Raw genomic sequence first — 17,805 nt, forward strand, 5'->3', positions numbered from 1 at the left:
CTTTACTAGGCTGTTGCTAGGTATGAACCAGTGAGATTCGCTCATTAATATTGTAGTTCCTGTCTGATTCTGTTGAATTCTATTCTTGATTTTAGCAATAAAGACTTAGTGAATATCAAACTAGGTTGTTGTTGATGAAAATTCTTGGTTGTACATCAGGTTTACTCTGGTAAAACCTAGTAAGTCGTTATGTAACCAGATTACGCAAGTAAATTTGATAAAAACTAATGCACTAGAATTACTTCATGTACATATGAAAAGCCAAACTCAAATTTATCTGCTTTACAGCAGCTTAATCCTGAACCAAAACAGTTTTCCTTCGTTTTCTTAAATTCATGTTCGACTGACTTACTAGGTTTTTCCAGATCACGCGAGACATGTATCTGCTCCAAAGCTTTTATGGGTTGATCTTTGAAATTTTGAGATACTCAACGTGACGTATTTCTTAACTCTGTTTTCCTTCCGCCTCAAAATCATGAATATTCACCAAAACCTAGTAGAAAATGCCAATTCAAACACTCTTTTTCGATTCTGCACCAAAAAATTAGCAAAAATCGTTATGCAAAAGGGGGGTATTCGGAGAACGAGAGAAGGGTTAAACAGGAACGAGATTCCAGATAAGAGAAATAATTGATGGTCTCCCCCTTTTACAGTACGTCGATAACATTACGACCTCAAAGATGATTTGGATTGGTTTCTAGATAAAGCGGGGGGTTGGATAGCTGAATGGTTAGCGTGCGCGTGCTGTATCATATATCTGTCATTGAGTCGACTGGCTTGGTTTCGAATCCCCGGTTGTACGTGACCAGGAGTAGGGTCGCCTGTCCAACCTCGTGGGTTTTCTACGGATCATCCGGTTTCCTCCCACTGCTAAAGACCCCTATGCGCAAGCGAATTATTGAAATAAAATTAAACCATATGTTAGTCCCGAAATGATCTAGTTTGTGTCGAGTGGACATTAAACCCCATTTCTCTCTCTCTCCGATACATTGAGGAAATCGCTGGCTAAATAACGCGGAAGTCTCGGGGTATAGAATGTCCTTGCAAGGAACGGCTTCTAGTCATTCGGATGGGGAAAACAATCTCGGCCCCATATACATCTTGGCTAACACGTAAAAGAATCATTGAGAAACTGAATTCAATTACTATCCGGCTAGAACATATAAGTAGAACGTTAAACCCCACTGCATTCGCTCATCCGTTCATTCCGATATGTTGGTGATACGTTACTTTCACAATGTATACTCTTCAAACAAAAGTAGGGGATATTGAAATGCAAATACCTATGCAGGTTGCGATATGATAAATAGTCATGGACATTTGACATGCTTTGAGAGTATGTTCACAGATGAAGAACTTATCGCCCCAACAGAACCACTGAGCAGCATGTGCGACACGCAATAGCGCCATACACGTGGGAGGGGTTCATTAGAGACTTTTGGCAAGGGTAATTTTCTGTTCCGTATCGCGTATCCGTATGGATTTTGCGTGTCACGTCATCAATGTGTGTGTATTTCTCATACGTGATAGGGCACACTGATACGGCAGCAAGTATCGAACAGCTTTCATACGGAAAAGGTCCGTATAACATTTTCGTGTCCTTGTACCGTCTTTTTTGCTACTTTTAGGCGCTGAAATGTTGTATTGTAGCGTTTTTATGAATCTTTGTGTATTCTAGAACACGAAGGTGTATATTTGATGTGATTTAGGGTAAACAGGTATAAACTTTCTAAAATGATACATTAGTGAAACCAAAAATTGCAGTCGGGTCGAAATCGAAGATTTTAAATAAGATTCGACATTAATTTTTTTTTTATTAGCCCGGCTCTAATAGGCACTTGACTAGCACTGATGGTGATCTTGTTAGATATCTGCCATGCTGTAATAGAACTAAGCTCAGCTGATCGACGCACACGTACGCGACGCGAAAATCTGCCAAAACTCTAAAACTACATTGACGCAACGTATCACGTATACGATACGGATACTGAAAACTGCCCCGTGCTGGTTTATCTATCCATGTTTGCTTTCCTATCGGTTCTTGCATAGCGTATCTTTGCTTTAGTGTGTTACGATAAATTTGATCGGGAGACGTGTTCGTCGACGTCAACGTCAACCGACAACACTGCAAGAATTGGCCGTGGCACTGCAAGAGGAGTGGGCCAGATTGCCCAAATCGTGATTGGACGGTTGATTAAGAGTATGCCACGACGAATTGCTGAATGTCTGAGGATTGGTGGAGCAATTACTAATAATTAAGACAAAAATCAAAAACGTCCATTTTCACTTTTGACAATGTATCTCTTTGTGTGTGAAATGGGGCCGTCAGATAAGCCGCCCATATGAACTGTTAATGTTCATGTGTAGGCAATTGGCCTGTTATTAACATGAATGGTTACCTCTAATAAAAACAGAAGTGCATTTCAACAGTTTTGTATTGTTTCTGAATATCCTCTATTTTTTTTTTTTTTTTTGAAGAGTATATAAACTTGAATACAATCCTTCAGACGTACTGTATCTCCCTTGGACGTTAAACCCCATTGCATTAATCCATCCATTCTTTTCGATACGTTGATGATATGGAAATTTCACAAAAAATAAACTGGAATTATATCCTTCAGTCGTACTATTATCTCCCTTGCCCGGCGTTTCTCTATTTATCACTTGTCATGTCCTTTTGCTTGTAGCTCATATTTATAAAAACAACAACATATGCTACACTATGATTAATTATTATTTATTCAATAATACACTTCACTATGAATAAATTAATATATAAACATGTGGCACATGTCAATACTACATCTAGGTTTCATTCATATTAATTCTAAAATCTGTGCAATCCAAAATATTATAATAAGACAGTATGAAGCTGTCTCGCTAGCCTGGAGGTCGCGGGTTCGCTCCCGGTACTGGCCGAGAAAGTTCCTCTTGTTTTGATAGTGTGGTTTCACCTTGTCAGTGATGTAGGACATAGGGCCTTGCAATGACAGCTGTCTAGTCGTTCGGATGAGACGAACAATAGAGGTCCCTTGTACACATTGGAGTGCACGTAAAAGATCCCTTTGTAGTTGGAATTCAATATAAGAGTAGGCCGTAGCGCCGCTGTTCGGGAAAATTTTCCATCATAGTACTGTACGGCGTACGTCCGTCTTCATTAGCCCAGTCGGAGCAGAACAGTAGGACGTTAACCCCCATTTCATTTTAGTTCATTTCATTTCATTAACCAGAAAGTCATAGGTTTGATCCATGTGAATGTCTAAGATAGTGTTCAATAGCTCGATTGGGGCAGACAGGTCGGACGTTAAACATCATTTTAGTTCAATTGGTTTTAGATTCCGCACATTCCGTTCATACTATATATTTTATTGATTAGTGTACACTCTATACCGTATACTTTTCTATATAGCTATATCTAAAATATATAAAAGCATAATATATGACATTCAGAGCGAGTCACTTTTCTGTACAGTATACACTTCTACATAGTTTATATAAAAACATTCAGAGCGAGTCATTTTTCAGGCTGAATTCACACTTAAATGGCAGTGGCAGCTTGTCTGTGGGGCCTAGTCACTTGGATGTGCAAATAGGCGTGCATTATAAAGAACCCGTGACAGTTGGAATATATATAATAGTATACGGAAACACTGTTTTTCTGACAAAACGTTCCTTCCACGCATGAACTGAAATGAAATGAAATGGGGTTTAACGTCCTACTGTTCTGCTCCTATACTGGGCTAATGAAGACGGGCATACACCATACAGTGTGCTATGAGGGAAATTTTGCCCGGGCAGCGGCACTATCGCCTACTCTTATATCGAATTCCAACTGCCAAGGGATTTTTTACGTGCATTCCAATGTATACACGGGACCTCGTTTTTCGTCTCACCCGAAGGACTAGACAGCTGTCCTTGTCAGCCCCACCCCCCGTCTTGCATCACTGACAAGGGGAAACCACGCCGGAAAATCTGGATGAATTTTCTCGGCCAATGCAGGGATCGAATACCCGACCTCCAGGCTAGCGAGCCAGCCCTTCCACGCATGAACAAATAAATAAATGAATTAACCGCAGTATTGATTGGACTAGACGTTTCTCTTCCGTTTTAATTTTATACGCCCACATTTCGGTCTGGGCGTAATATATTGTCCGTCAACAAATGGCTTGTAAACGCGATAGAGGCTACCGTTTTTGACGGACTCTTTTCAAATTTGGTATCCAGCTTTATCGCAATAAGAGGACGAGCCTTATCGATATTCGACGTTCTGTGATAAAGGCTACAGTTTTTAACAGATTTCTCTTCCTATTTTATTATTATACGCCCGCATTTCGGTCTGGGCGTAATATGTTGTCCCACTGTCCGTCAGTCCGTCAACAAATGACTTGTGAACACGATAAAGGCTACATTGTTTAACAGATTTCTACCAAATTTGCTGAGAAGCATTGGGGTCATGAGAGGATGAACTCTATCAATATTCAGAGTTATTAGTCCGGGTGCCAGGAGAGCTAACCCACTTGAAGAGTACATGGGAAGAACGATCTAAGTCACATTTTTGTCTTTTCGCATAAAAGGCAAAACAGACTTTTGGACAAGAATGCTTGGCGCGAACAGAACAACGAGTGGGTTTAATTACAACTTCAAAATTATATTTAATACGAATCATAATTACCAGTACAACAACTGACTTCCATTTTCAGCCAAATTAAGATCAAATAAAGGGTACGATGGACGTATTTGTCCGGGAGGCCATTTCAGAAGGGCCTTAGTTCGATGTGACTCTGGTCGTTTTTACCTGAAATTGATTGTTCCGCAGAAAGCTTATACAATTTGCTACCAGATGACGCCATTAACTGGGGTTCGTTGAAAAAGTGACTAATACTGTTCTTCCCCGGGGCTCTTCACTTTTATTTGATTGACTTTTTTACTCTGTGAATTATTGTTGTATAGAGTCCCCCCAATTTTTCTATGGTGGGTGGGTTTATGTCACTCTTAGGGAAACTCAGAAATCCAACATGTCGGGCAAAAATGGCAAGAAAAATATCCAAATTCGATTTTCTCACTACATGTAAGATGTCGTTTTATATTTTTCGAGACTGCTGAGCACGAATCTGTAGTCGACATGCCAAACCGACCCCTAGCGACCGAGATAACCAAGATGGCGTCCAAAAATAACGCGAAAAATATAAAAATACGATTTTCTTTCACTATTAAGGCATGTAAGATGCTGTTTTATATATTTTCGAGGCTGCTGAGCACGAATCTGCAGTCGACATGCCAAACCGACCCCCAGCGACCGAGATAACCAAGATGGCGTCCAAAAATAACGCGAAAAATATAAAAATTCGATTTTTTTCACTATTAAGGCATGTAAGATGCTGTTTTATATATTTTCGAGGCTGCTGAGCACAAATCTACAGTCGAGTTGCCAAACCGACCCCTAGCAACCGGGATATCCAAGATGGCGGCCAAAAGTGGCGGGAAAAAATATAAAAATTCGATTTTCTCACTACGGCATGTAAGATGTGGTTTTATATGTTTTTGAGGCTGCTGAGCACGAATCTGCAATCGATTCGTCAAGCCGACCCCTAGCGACCGAGATATCTAAGATTGTCGCCAAAAAATGCGGGAAGATATAAAAATTCGATTTTCTCACTACTAAGGCATGTAAGATATCGTTTTATATGTTTTCGAGGCTGCTGAGCACGATTCTGCAGATTTGCCAAACCGACTCCTAGCGACCGACATATCCAAGGTACAACATGCAGCTAATCAAACTATTGAAAAAAATCATCGTTTAATAACAAGGGTTGGTAATAACAGACGGTCTAAATCTTGCTGAAGATTCACAGTTCAATCGACATCTAATTAACATCACTGTCAGATTCACTGCCCCCATCCCCTGTTAGCAAAAAGGCCGTGGTTTTTAACGGATTTTTTGTTCAAATTTCCTGCGACTTTCCGTTTCGGAGTCATCAAATTTACTCAACATATAAGTTTTCCTTTCGGATAAGCTGCTGGACAAAGCTGCTGTTTGGACGTATTCCCACATTTTGCACGGCTATCTTTGAATTATGCCTCTAATAAATAAAACGTGTGGATATCTCATTTAAGAATACCAGTCTGAAAATTTGACCTAAACATAAATTCAACTGATTTTCTGATAAACAAGATTATCACAAAGATATGTTTGATCCATACTATTGCTTTTGGCCACAGTACTGTACGTCATCCACACAGGACAGCTACCCCCAACAGAACTTCAGCATAAAAAGTTTTTTTTTGTGGATCGTTCACAAAATAATATATCTGTGACCGTTATTTTAATTACTGTTTACAAATGGCTTGGCAAACGAACAATATAAATAAACAACGTATATTAAATTCTTCGTCATGGTGTAGCCACTTACTAAATGTATTTTAGATCTTCTAGAAAGTTCGGTGGGTTGGATGGCCGAATAGTTAGCACGTGCGCACTGCGCTGTATCATACGATCTGTATGGTTTCCTCCCACTGCTAAACACCCCTACGCGCAAGCGAATTATAGAAATAAAATTGAACCATGTGTTCGTCCCGAAATGACCTAGTTTGTGTCGAGTGGACGTTAAACCCATATTTCTCTCTCTCTCTCTCTCTCTCTCTCTCTCTCCCTACAGACTTGGTCAACAAGGAATAAAACTTGGATATTTTTTCCGTGTTGAATAATCTTCTCATTTTTAAATCTTAATGTGCTCGCGGTACCACCCCTAAGCGCAAGCGAATTATGAAAATAAACTTGAACCGTGTGTTAGTCCCGAAATGACCTAGTTTGTGTCGAGTGGACGTTAACCCCTCTCTCTCTCTCTCTCTCCCCCCTCTCTCTCTCTCTCTCTCTCTCTCTCTCTAGAAAGTTCTTTTTTTTTCATTATACATTTTTATAAAAGAAATGGCATTGATCCTTGATCTAAAATTTTATACATTCCTAAAAGTCACACTTTATATTCATCGTTATATTTTACTAAACGCCATTGAGAAATGTATACTTAAAAACAACTTAACGATTTTATCATTTATCTATTTATACATGCCAAATAACATTTTTTAAATGTTTTATGCACAGCTGTGTTATAATATTTATAGCTATTAAACAATAGAATATATGTTTTGAATGGAACGCGTTTGATATTACACTGTAAACAGTTTTTTTTAATAAGTTATAAATATTTCGTTTCCTATGTTGTTGCATTATATGCCAACGTAAGGAATGTACTTTTTAGAATGTAGTGTGATTTACAGCCCTGGGCCCTGTTTCACGAAATTTTTAACTAAGATAAAGTCCAAATTTTAGTAATTTGATTGGATAATATTAGATTGATTTAAGTAATTAGCCAATCAAAATTGAAGTATCTACTAAAATGTGGATTTTATCTTTTGTTAAATTTCGTTGGATTGTATGCCGTTGCTTGACTTTATTCTACTAATAGAAGGCGAGTGTCCTTTGCCATTATTACGTACACTTGGTGTATCACATATTCCTGAAGCAATTGTATTGTTTCATTGTATTCGTTTTGATAGCCTCGTTTGGCACGCAATTAGTTTTTCTTCAATATTCTGCCATGCACTGGATAATTTGGCATAATAAAATCGTGAGTCATGACGTAACGTTATGTAAACATTTGGAGCTCAGTTTAAAGCGTAATGATATTGTTACTTGGTTGTTAATCGAACTATTGACCAATCATAGTTTGGAACAGAAATTTGCTTCCTTTACAGCAGTGTAAAGTGGGATTAGGTATAATCAAACGAAACACTGCGAGGAGTATGGGTGTATCAATATTAGAACAAAACTATGTATACACGATCCATTTATTGTTTAACGTGAAAAATGTTACAAACGATAAAATTGATGTATTTATATTTTGGAAATAGTAGGTGAGATGTTAACCATTTATTTTCGTTTTTTTACAAGGATCAAATATTATCACATACGTTTGATACATTGACTGCTTTGGCTGACGTTATTGACCCGGGCTTATGGTGCTGTTTTAGTTCTGTTAATGCTGATACATCTTTAAATATTTACAACCAAAGTGTACTGGTGCAGTCAAGGTATCGGGAATCGATTGTAGTATATTTACATTATGAAGATAGCCTTCCTGATACCCGTCTAATAAGCCCATATTGTTGAATTTGTTTATTGTGAGAAAGTTCATCGCGATTTTTTGGCGTGCCCCCCCCCCCCCCCGCCGGAGCAGAACAGTATGACGATAAACCCCATTTCATTTTATTACATTTTCTATACAACCCGTCCAATTTGGTAATCGTTTGGTTATGCAGTGTTCCAACAGTTCCACAATCCGACAAAGCTAGTTATGTAAAAATATATCGTTTTTGACAACCGAAAGAAACGTTAATAATGTTACTAGAAATTTCGAGCACCGCTCTGCTCGGCGACACATCCACCATACATTATGCGCCTTTTATCAATGTCCAGTTTCTCCTTCGTGCTCCGTTACTGACCTTGCCATAACCTATCGATACTTCATTACACTATTAGAAGAGTTGGTCAAACCGGAATATAGAGATACAGCGTTGTACTCATTTACATTAATGCTGTTCATTTTAACAGGAAGAACGGCTCCAAGAACTCATTAAAATCACCCAACAGTCTGAATGGTAATGAATGACCCAATACTGTCCATCAGCAACAAGGGGGGGGGGGGTAGATCATAAACTCTGCCATTGAGTCAAGTGACGTGGTTTCGGCCCTACACATGTACGTGACAAGTAGGGTCGCCTGACCAACATCGTGGGTTTTCTCCGGGTACTTCAGTTTCCTCCCACTGCTAACACCTACGCGCAAGCGAATTATTGATTACAGTTGTACCATTAAAGTATGTCATTGAATCAAGTGACGTGGTATCAGCCCCACACTTTTGTACGTGACGAGTAGGGTCGCCTGACCAACGTCGTGGGTTTTCTCCGGGTACTTCAGTTTCCTCCCACTGCTAACGACATCTACGCGCAAGCGAATTATTGATTACAGTTGTACCATTAAAGTATGTCATTGAATCAAGTGACGTGGTATCAGCCCCACACTTTTGTACGTGACGAGTAGGGTCGCCTGACCAACGTCGTGGGGTTTCTCCGGGTACTTCAGTTTCCTCCCACTGATTACGACATCTACACGCATGCGAATTATTGATTACAATTTACAGTTATGTTAGTCCCGAAATAACCTAGTTTGTGTTGAGTGAACGTTAAACTCCATTTCTCTTCTCTCCACTGTTGGACAGTCGAATTTAAAAAGAAAATGTTGCTGTTTTACCCATTATCAATAGTCGTATAAACATTAACATAGATTAATTTTCCTTTTAAACAAACAAAAAAATAATCATTTATTGTTGTTTGTTATTCCGTTCTGTAGATTCTTATGCTACTGTCAGCCATTTGGGGTCCGGGTGGGGGGGTGAATGGGTAAGGCGTGCGCGTTTGATCATAAGGTCTGCTATTGGCTCAAATTGCGTGGTTTCGATTTCCGCTTGTACGTGACAATGAGTAGGGTCGCATGTCCAACCTCGTGGGTTTTCTCAGGGTCCTCCGGTTTCCTCCCACTGCTAAAGACCCCATACACCCAAGCGAAGTAATGAAATAGAATTTAGCAAGCCCGTAGCTAGCTTAACGGTCCACGGCGAACAGTACCGTGGACACGCCTCCCTTCGGAGAAGGGTCTAGAGAGCTTTCCCCCCCAGAAAATTTTGGAAAATGACGAAAAATGTCAATTTTGAGGTTGAATTTGCGATATTGGCGTATTATGATATTTTGATATAAACATAATAAAAATCTCACTCGGCATTATGGGCGCACCGCCAATTATATTATGGGCGGCCATGACGTGGAGCCGATTTTTCCCCAATGGACAAAGGGCACCTTCGGCGCCTATCGGGGGCGCCGAATTTTTCCACCGTAGGTACGGGTCCTGTTGAGTCATATGTTAGTCCCGAAATGACCCAGTTTTTACCAAGTGGACGTTAAACTCTCCCCCTCTCTCTCTCTCTCTCTCGCGTCAGCCATTTTAAAAAAAAAACCTATACCACTTATAGAAATCTATTCGTATAGACGCCCTCGAGACAGATAAACACCTCCACTTTTCCACTTCTATAAAATGTTTAAACTATGATATTTGTTTATTAAATCGGATATATATATATATATATATATATATATATATATATATATATATATATATATATATATATACAATATCAGATTGTGTCATATTTCAAGGATTCAAGGATTGCGTCATTAGGTAATGTCATAAAGTCAGGAGCTGATAAAATGTTTCACCTAGGCAATCCGAAAGCCCTCTTTTAACTCTATGTATAAAATGACATGCCACGTGTAGTATATGTCTACGTGTGACATCACATCATACGGCTAATATTGAGAGCTAATTAATTCGCCTCGGTGTCATCCCTCTCAGTGATAGTAGCAGCCAAGCAAATATTTAATGCTGATCAGTTTAAGGAGCTCTGTACGATTATTTTGAATGCGGAACTCGTTTACACATACTTCATGGGGGTTTTTAAATGAAATGAAATGAAATGAAATGGGGTTTAACGTCCTAGTGTTCTGCTCCGAACTGGGCTAATGAAGAGGGGCACACGCCATACTGTGTGCTATGAGGGGAAATTTTGCCCGGACAGCGGCACTACGGCCTACTCTTATATCGAATTCCAACTGTCAAGGGATCTTTTACGTGCACGCCAATGTGTACACGGGACCTCGGTTTTTCGTATCACCCGAATGACTAGACAGCTGTCCTTGTCAGGCCCTCCATCCTGCATCACTGACAAGGGGGAACCACGCCAGGAAATCTGAATGAACTTTTTCGGCAAATGCAGGGATCGAACACCCGACCTCCAGGCTAGAGAGCCGGCGTCTTACCCACTCAGCCAGCGAAACCCCCTTCATTGGGGTTTGTGCGCGCGCGCGCGCGTGTGTGTGTGTGGATGGGGGAGGGGGTATTTGTGGGTTATGATTTCTTTTCTAATTTATAAATTGATATTAAAGTGCCGAGGGTATGATGGGGGTCGTAGTCCAATTTTCAATCGGACTTTTAAATGGCATAACACTATTATTTTGATTGATTGACTTAGTTATCGGCATGTCTGGTAACAAAAATAATATTGTTATGGCCCCCCTGTACGCCGATAAATGTAAATAATTTTCAATTTGCCGCGATTTGGCTATTACAGTCATATCTGTGGTGTTCAAATTTGATATCTCATTTGGAATGATAAATATGAAACGTCAGTTCTGGTATCAAATAATTATTACTTTTACTTAAATGTCATACACTGTTAAAAAAGTAATGTGATGACGTTAACATTATGATTTTCTTTGTTCATATATGCCTAAGGCCAAAAATTAAAAAAAAAATGTGTTTACGGTTACCTATGGAAGCCTATAACTACCATTCATAATTTCTACTTTTCGCCTCTTCAGAACACGAAAGTCGAAAAGTCGAAAAGTAGAAGTTACGACAAAATGTGAGGCGACAAGATGGTATACAAGCCAAAATCAACTCGAAAATAGGAAATTAAGAAATAACACTTTTCGACTTTTCTACTTTTCGACTTTCGACTTTTCGACTTTTCGCCTAGGAAGTTGTTGTAGTCTCTGCCTTCCAGGTCACATTTGAATACGCGCAATTCCCGTTAACAAAAATGTCTGTGTGATAGAGTCTAGTAATTGCTGGGACCATTCTATAGAAAATTCTGCCGCGATAGCTATTCTGACAAAAAAATTAGTCTGGTGTAGTGGCTATTCTGCCGAATATTTCTACTGTGATTGATAATCTCACGAAATTCCTGATATAATGGATATTCTAAAGAAAAATGGTGCTGTTGGAACCAATCTATAGACAATCCTACTGTGAGAACCAAGCTGAAAAGCCATTCTGGTGTAATGGCTATTGTGAAGAAAATTCTGGTGACGAAAATTCTGGTGTAATGGCTATTATGATGAATTTTTTTTTGCTGTGGTGGATAATCTAACGAAAATTCCTGCTCCTCTGCTGAATAATCTAATCACAATTCCAATTGCTGGGACCATTCTATAGAAAATTCTGCTGCGATAGCTATTCTGACAAAAAAAACGTCTGTTGTAGTGGCTATTCTGCCGAATAAATCTGCTGTGATGGATAATCTCACGAAATTCCTGATATAATGGATATTCTAAAGAAAAGTGGTGCTGTTGGAACCAATCTATAGACAATCCTACTGTATGAACCAAGCTGAAAAGCCATTCTGTTGTAATTGCTATTGTGACGAAAAATTCTGATGCGCCGAACATTCATAGCCTACATAGGGCCTAAGATAAATTACTTTTCAAGGCCAACCCTGTTTTATTTGTCTCTTATCGCCGGGACTCTTTTAGTTTTTAACTGCCTGTTTTATGAAATAATCTTCCATTTACTATAAAATAGTGTACATCTTTCTATTCTTTTAAAAAAACAACTTAACACGTTTATTTAAACAGGATTTAACTGACACAGTATGCGACTGATAATATGTCCATAATTTTGCTTGTTGGTTTGTTTTGTTTTGGTTTTTTTTATATATGGTTACATTGCCAGTTTGTAAAGTGCCACTGGACACGGTATATGAAAGGGTCCACTATAAATATGCTGTAATAGTAATAAATATGCTGTAATAGTAATAAATATGCTGTAATAGTAATAAATATGCTGTAGAAGTAATAAATAATAGTAATAAATATGCTGTTATATTAATAAATATGCTGTAACAGTAATAAATATGCTGTGATAGTAATCTATAGAAAATATTACTGTTGGGACCAACCTATAGAACATCCTGCTGTGAAGGCCAATCTGAACTAATATAAATGAGTACAGAAAAATCCCGCTGGAGATTAATCTGAGCAAAATCCCTGCCGTGAGGGATAACCTAAAAAAAATCCTGTGGTTGGGACCAATGAAGAAATTCCTGCTGTGACACGAATCTAAATACAAAATCGTGTCTTGGGGCCAATCGAAATTTAAAAAAAATCCTGCTGCTGTAAGAGCCAATCTCCGATATAAATACGGTGTTTGTGGGTGGTGGGTGGGAGTGTATAGAATATTTATTTCTTTCGTCACTTTTTTGTGTATAGTGGGGGCGGTATTAATGGCGTTATGGGTGACAGGTTGTCAAAGTTAGCGATATAAATAAGGCTATATTAGTTTATTTTTCTACTTTAAACTCCTGGCCTGGAATAACAGGTAAACGGGTTTTTACATTTACGTAGTAGTCAATGTGGTCTGCACCCAATTGTTCAAATTATTTCCCTTGATATTTCGAAGGTGAAGGCTGGCAGCGGACAATCATTCTTGTCTAGTGACTATGATGCCTGTCACTTTGTATTGGCTACGAAAGAGTGTTAACCAAAATAATCGCCATCATTACTAGACTCTATCACACAGACATTTTTGTTAACGGGAATTGCGCGTATTCAAATGTGACCTGGAAGGCAGAGACTACAACAACTTCCTAGGCGAAAAGTAGAAAAGTCGAAAGTCGAAAAGTCGACAGTGCGACAGATCATAGGTCGCTAATAGCGCAGTGTGTTAATTTCCTAATTTCTACTTTTCGAGTTGCATTTTGGCTAGTATAGCGTGTTGGCGCCTTCTTACTGAAATCAATAAATACAAAATTATGACTAAGTCGAAAGTCGACAAGACGGTATACAAGCCAAAATGCAAGTCGAAAAGTAGAAATTAAGAAAAAACGGGGGGGGGGGCGCTATTATCGCGGTGTGTTATTTCTTAATTTCCTATTTTCGAGTTGATTTTGGCTTGTATACCGTCTTGTCGCCTCACATTTTGTCGTAACTTCTACTTTTCGACTTTTCGACTTTCGTGTTCTGAAGAGGCGAAAAGTAGAAATTATGAATTGTAGTTATAGGCTTCCATAGTTACCCGATCAATTGTAAACTTTTTGTCCTCATGCCCCCTTGGCGTGGTTATCTACAGACACCAGTATTGTATCAATCGGAATCGTCATTATTTTCCAGAACCTATTTCAGTAATAAAAGATCCATTATGTAAGAGCTAAATCTGCCTATATTGCAGGTATTTATTCTATATAAATTATGTTATATAAATTATTAAAGGGGCATTACGTATGGTTTAATGGTCGAGAGCGAGACATTAAGTAATATATTGATACTGCACGAGGCGTTAGCCGAGTGTTGTTTCAATATATTACGCAATGTCTTTAGCTGGAGACCATTAAACAGCTTTAAATACAGACACTATCCCGCACGTGCTTTTCAATTAAATATGCCACGCGAGTCCAATATTTCATCTAGTATAGATAATTTACGATTGGCAAGTTGCCCATACATTATTGGAAATCATGGTATGCCAATATAAAAGGATGACGTCACGTCTGTATTTTAAGCAAGCTTAGATTACGTGCTGACAGTTCTGAAAATTTTAGTCAAATTCCTTCACTCTGAACCGAGGTATTAGCGATTCAATTTTAGGTTAACCTCGATCGTCATTAGTAACGTTAGTAGTACGATAATAAACAAAGTCTCGATTATCCAGTTTTACTTTAAATTATTCATCGTAAAATTTATTCAAGTCCACTTTATATCGCAGGCTAACGATGGCACCGAGGGTTGATTATGGTCTGAATAATAATAATTAATGTCTAATTAACAATTTAGATAATATTTCGGGCCTAAAAAAGACTTGCAATAGGCAGATTTAGCTCTTAGATAATGCATGTTTAATTTATTCACATGACAAGTCCATATTTAACTCTTTAGAACATCGAATGGATTGGAACACGATCGGCATTTAATAATCTAATTTCAAAATGGACAATCGAGACTTTGTTTAGTATCGAAACAAAGGTAGCAATGACAATCGAGACTACGCTACTCTTACAAAACTCTATAAAACAGTCATAACTTTGCTCTGAAGAAAGTAATTTGACTGAAGAAAAAAGGAAATAAAAACAGAAATAAGATTTTCCTACTAAGTAACCCTATTTTTTGTGACCACGTGTTATATATTTATTATTATTTTCCCGCCCTGACATCCGTTTAAATAAGCGTATACCCGTGTACTGGTTGGCAAGCACGTAAACGTAAACCCTAACAGTTAGAATTCGCCGCGATGTGGGAAAAAATTCCCGTATACCTATCATCATTAACATGTTTGGTACAGAAAGGTAGGATGTTAAAACCCAATTTCATATCGCCTTGACACGTCATTAAATAAATGTAAGTATCGTATATATTTGAATTATTTATACATCAAATTTATTATGCACAATAAGGTCATTTGGACACTGAATGAATATATATAAATGACGATAAATGACATAACTTACGGTGGATTTCATCTCTTCATCACGGACTATACGGGGAAATCAACCCACGTTAAAATCCATACTAAAACCGTTTAACTACATCTGCGAGTATATAATGTTGAAATATGTGATTTAGTAGAATACGATGGGATATACTGTACATCATATCTTTATATATATTGTATAATACACCTACTATAAGTCTACTCTTATTTATAAATGTATATAAATATATGTATCTATTTACACAACACATCAAGTTATCACTACACAGCCGACGGAACATGAGGCATGCTTGAAACTAATTCCAGCACAAGCTGTGGTGTTCAGTGATTATTATTTTTAGAAACAGGAATAATCTGAGTACGGTACATGTCTAAACGACAAAAGCATGGAACTGGTACATTATATACACGGTATCGATGTGATTCAAAATGGAGTATGGGTAACAATGAAGGGTTTGGCGTCTGCCAATAAACGTTAGTCAATACAAGGAATAATGCTCCCTATTCGATCCCGGATAGGTAAAAGTATTCGCCCTGTTTCTCCCAGCTCTCGAAAGGGATATAGCAATCATACCCAGAGTCTTAGGGCGAGAAATGGACATGAAGTTACGGTAAGATATTTTATTTTTACAATTTCGTCTGATTAGACTATCTTTCAAATGTTAAAAATTCTATCTCTTACGAAATGACGAGATTGAAATTCTACGACAGTATTTCGCAATTCTTACAGTTTCAATGCTGTCGATTCAAACTGCTCTATTCTTTCACGGTATACAGAAGGCGAGATTTAATTTAAGTCGGGACTTTCTGTTTCCAAAAATATTCTTAGATGTTGAATTTCATTGTCGCCTATCTCAACTAACTGCTAAATTTATATGCTTGAATATCCGTACCAGGCATTCTCAATTGTTAGCTATAACAGGAAGACTGTAGGTTATGGCCAGGTTAATTCGTTCATAAAAGTAACAAACTAAATGAATAAATAAATAGGTTATGTTATCCATGTCTATTGATATACAAATATTAATACTGTTTATTATGACGAACAGGTGTTTCATCAATTTAAAATAGAATTGGGACAATCGAACAAATCCTTGAAATCATTCATGCATAAGTTTTTTTTGTATTTTCTATATTAAAATGGCTAGACTTCTGTATATTTCATATTAAAATGTGTCGAACGGTGCCTTGTAATCATTCATGCACACGTTTTCGGATATTTTGTTTTATTAAAATGACTAGACTTCTGCACCTTTATGTTAAAATGACTTCTGTGTATCATTATGTTAAAATGACTTCTGTGTACCTTTATGTTAAAATGACTTCTGTGTATCGTTATTTAAAAATGACTTCTGTGTATCTTTATGTTAAAATGACTTCTGTGTATCTTTATGTTAAAATGAATTCTGTGTATCTTTATGTTAAAATGACTTGGTATCGTTATTTAAAAATGACTTCTGGGTATATTTATGTTAAAGTGACCTCTGTGTATCTTTATGTTAGAGTGACTTCTGTGTATGTTTATATTAAATGATTTCTGTGTGTGTTTTTGTATTAAAATGACTAGCTGTGTCGAAGGAATATTTGCAATCATTCATGCACGTTTTTTTTTTGTGTATTTTATATTAAAGTAGCCAAGTCTTTAACTCAATATCACCCAAAGTCTTCGATATTGAAACACGACTTATTTGTCAATTTAAATCAACATTGATGTTGTGATCTTACCGGGAAAAGATGGGCTTCTGATATCAACTACTTAAGACAAAATGAACATGTTACCATTGGTACGCGAATTGTGTACCATAATGCGTTTCAGCGCCATTTGTAACAAGGGACTCGAAGAATGAGGCTAGACATATTCCACAAGTCATGTGAAACGCTGACCTCATATTCTTATCTGAAGAGCATGTACAATAAATGCTATCGGTGTACGACTGGAATAACCAGACACTAGAGATTGCCATTCGATTGAGACTTCTGACTTATTTCGCCGAACATAACTGATTAGAAATTAGAGTAAAAACGGAAACGATTGAATGTAAATCAGCTTATATACATTCATATTGCATTATTAAATGCGTTGCAACCCATTTATGTCAATCTCTAGGTCCCAAATATTAGCGATTTAGCTCCTTTAAACTGACCAGACTAGAACCCCCCCTCCCCCTTTGCGGTAACAATTTCCGATTCATATTATATTTTCTTGCTATTTTACTAATACGGTGATCGCATTGAAAATGTCTAGGGTTGTTGGCTTGTAACTTTTGACCGTGTCTATGTGTGTTATACTTCATCCAGTTATCAAGTAGAATCTTTACTGACATCTTCAAACTAGCAGTTGTACGACCCCCCCCCCCCCTCTTAAGAAAGATAATTTAGAACCAAATTAACTTAAAAACCTTTAGTCGGCATGGAATCATCCTTTTCTCTCAAAA

General features: G+C 37.8%; 1 protein-coding gene across 3 annotated transcripts in view; it reads left to right on the plus strand.

The window, feature by feature from the left end:
- LOC126823786 (potassium voltage-gated channel subfamily C member 1) overlaps positions 1-17,805 on the plus strand; it is a 110,750-nt gene that overhangs the window by 10,374 nt on the left and 82,571 nt on the right. Inside the window, exon 1 of one of the 3 annotated variants that reach the window (XM_050552770.2) lies at positions 15,210-15,276. The exons of 1 other annotated variant lie outside the window; for it this stretch is intronic. Coding sequence is in view for 1 of the 2 variants with exons in the window: in XM_050552768.2 (XP_050408725.1) it covers positions 15,865-15,981 (117 nt within the window). In the remaining variant the exon portion in view is untranslated. Of the gene's footprint in view, positions 1-15,209; positions 15,277-15,378; positions 15,982-17,805 lie in introns of those variants that run through there. One more of the 3 variants, XM_050552768.2, reaches the window with a different exon arrangement.

Source organism: Patella vulgata, chromosome 6 (genome assembly GCF_932274485.2).
Source record: "Patella vulgata chromosome 6, xgPatVulg1.2, whole genome shotgun sequence".
NCBI lineage: Eukaryota > Metazoa > Mollusca > Gastropoda > Patellidae > Patella > Patella vulgata.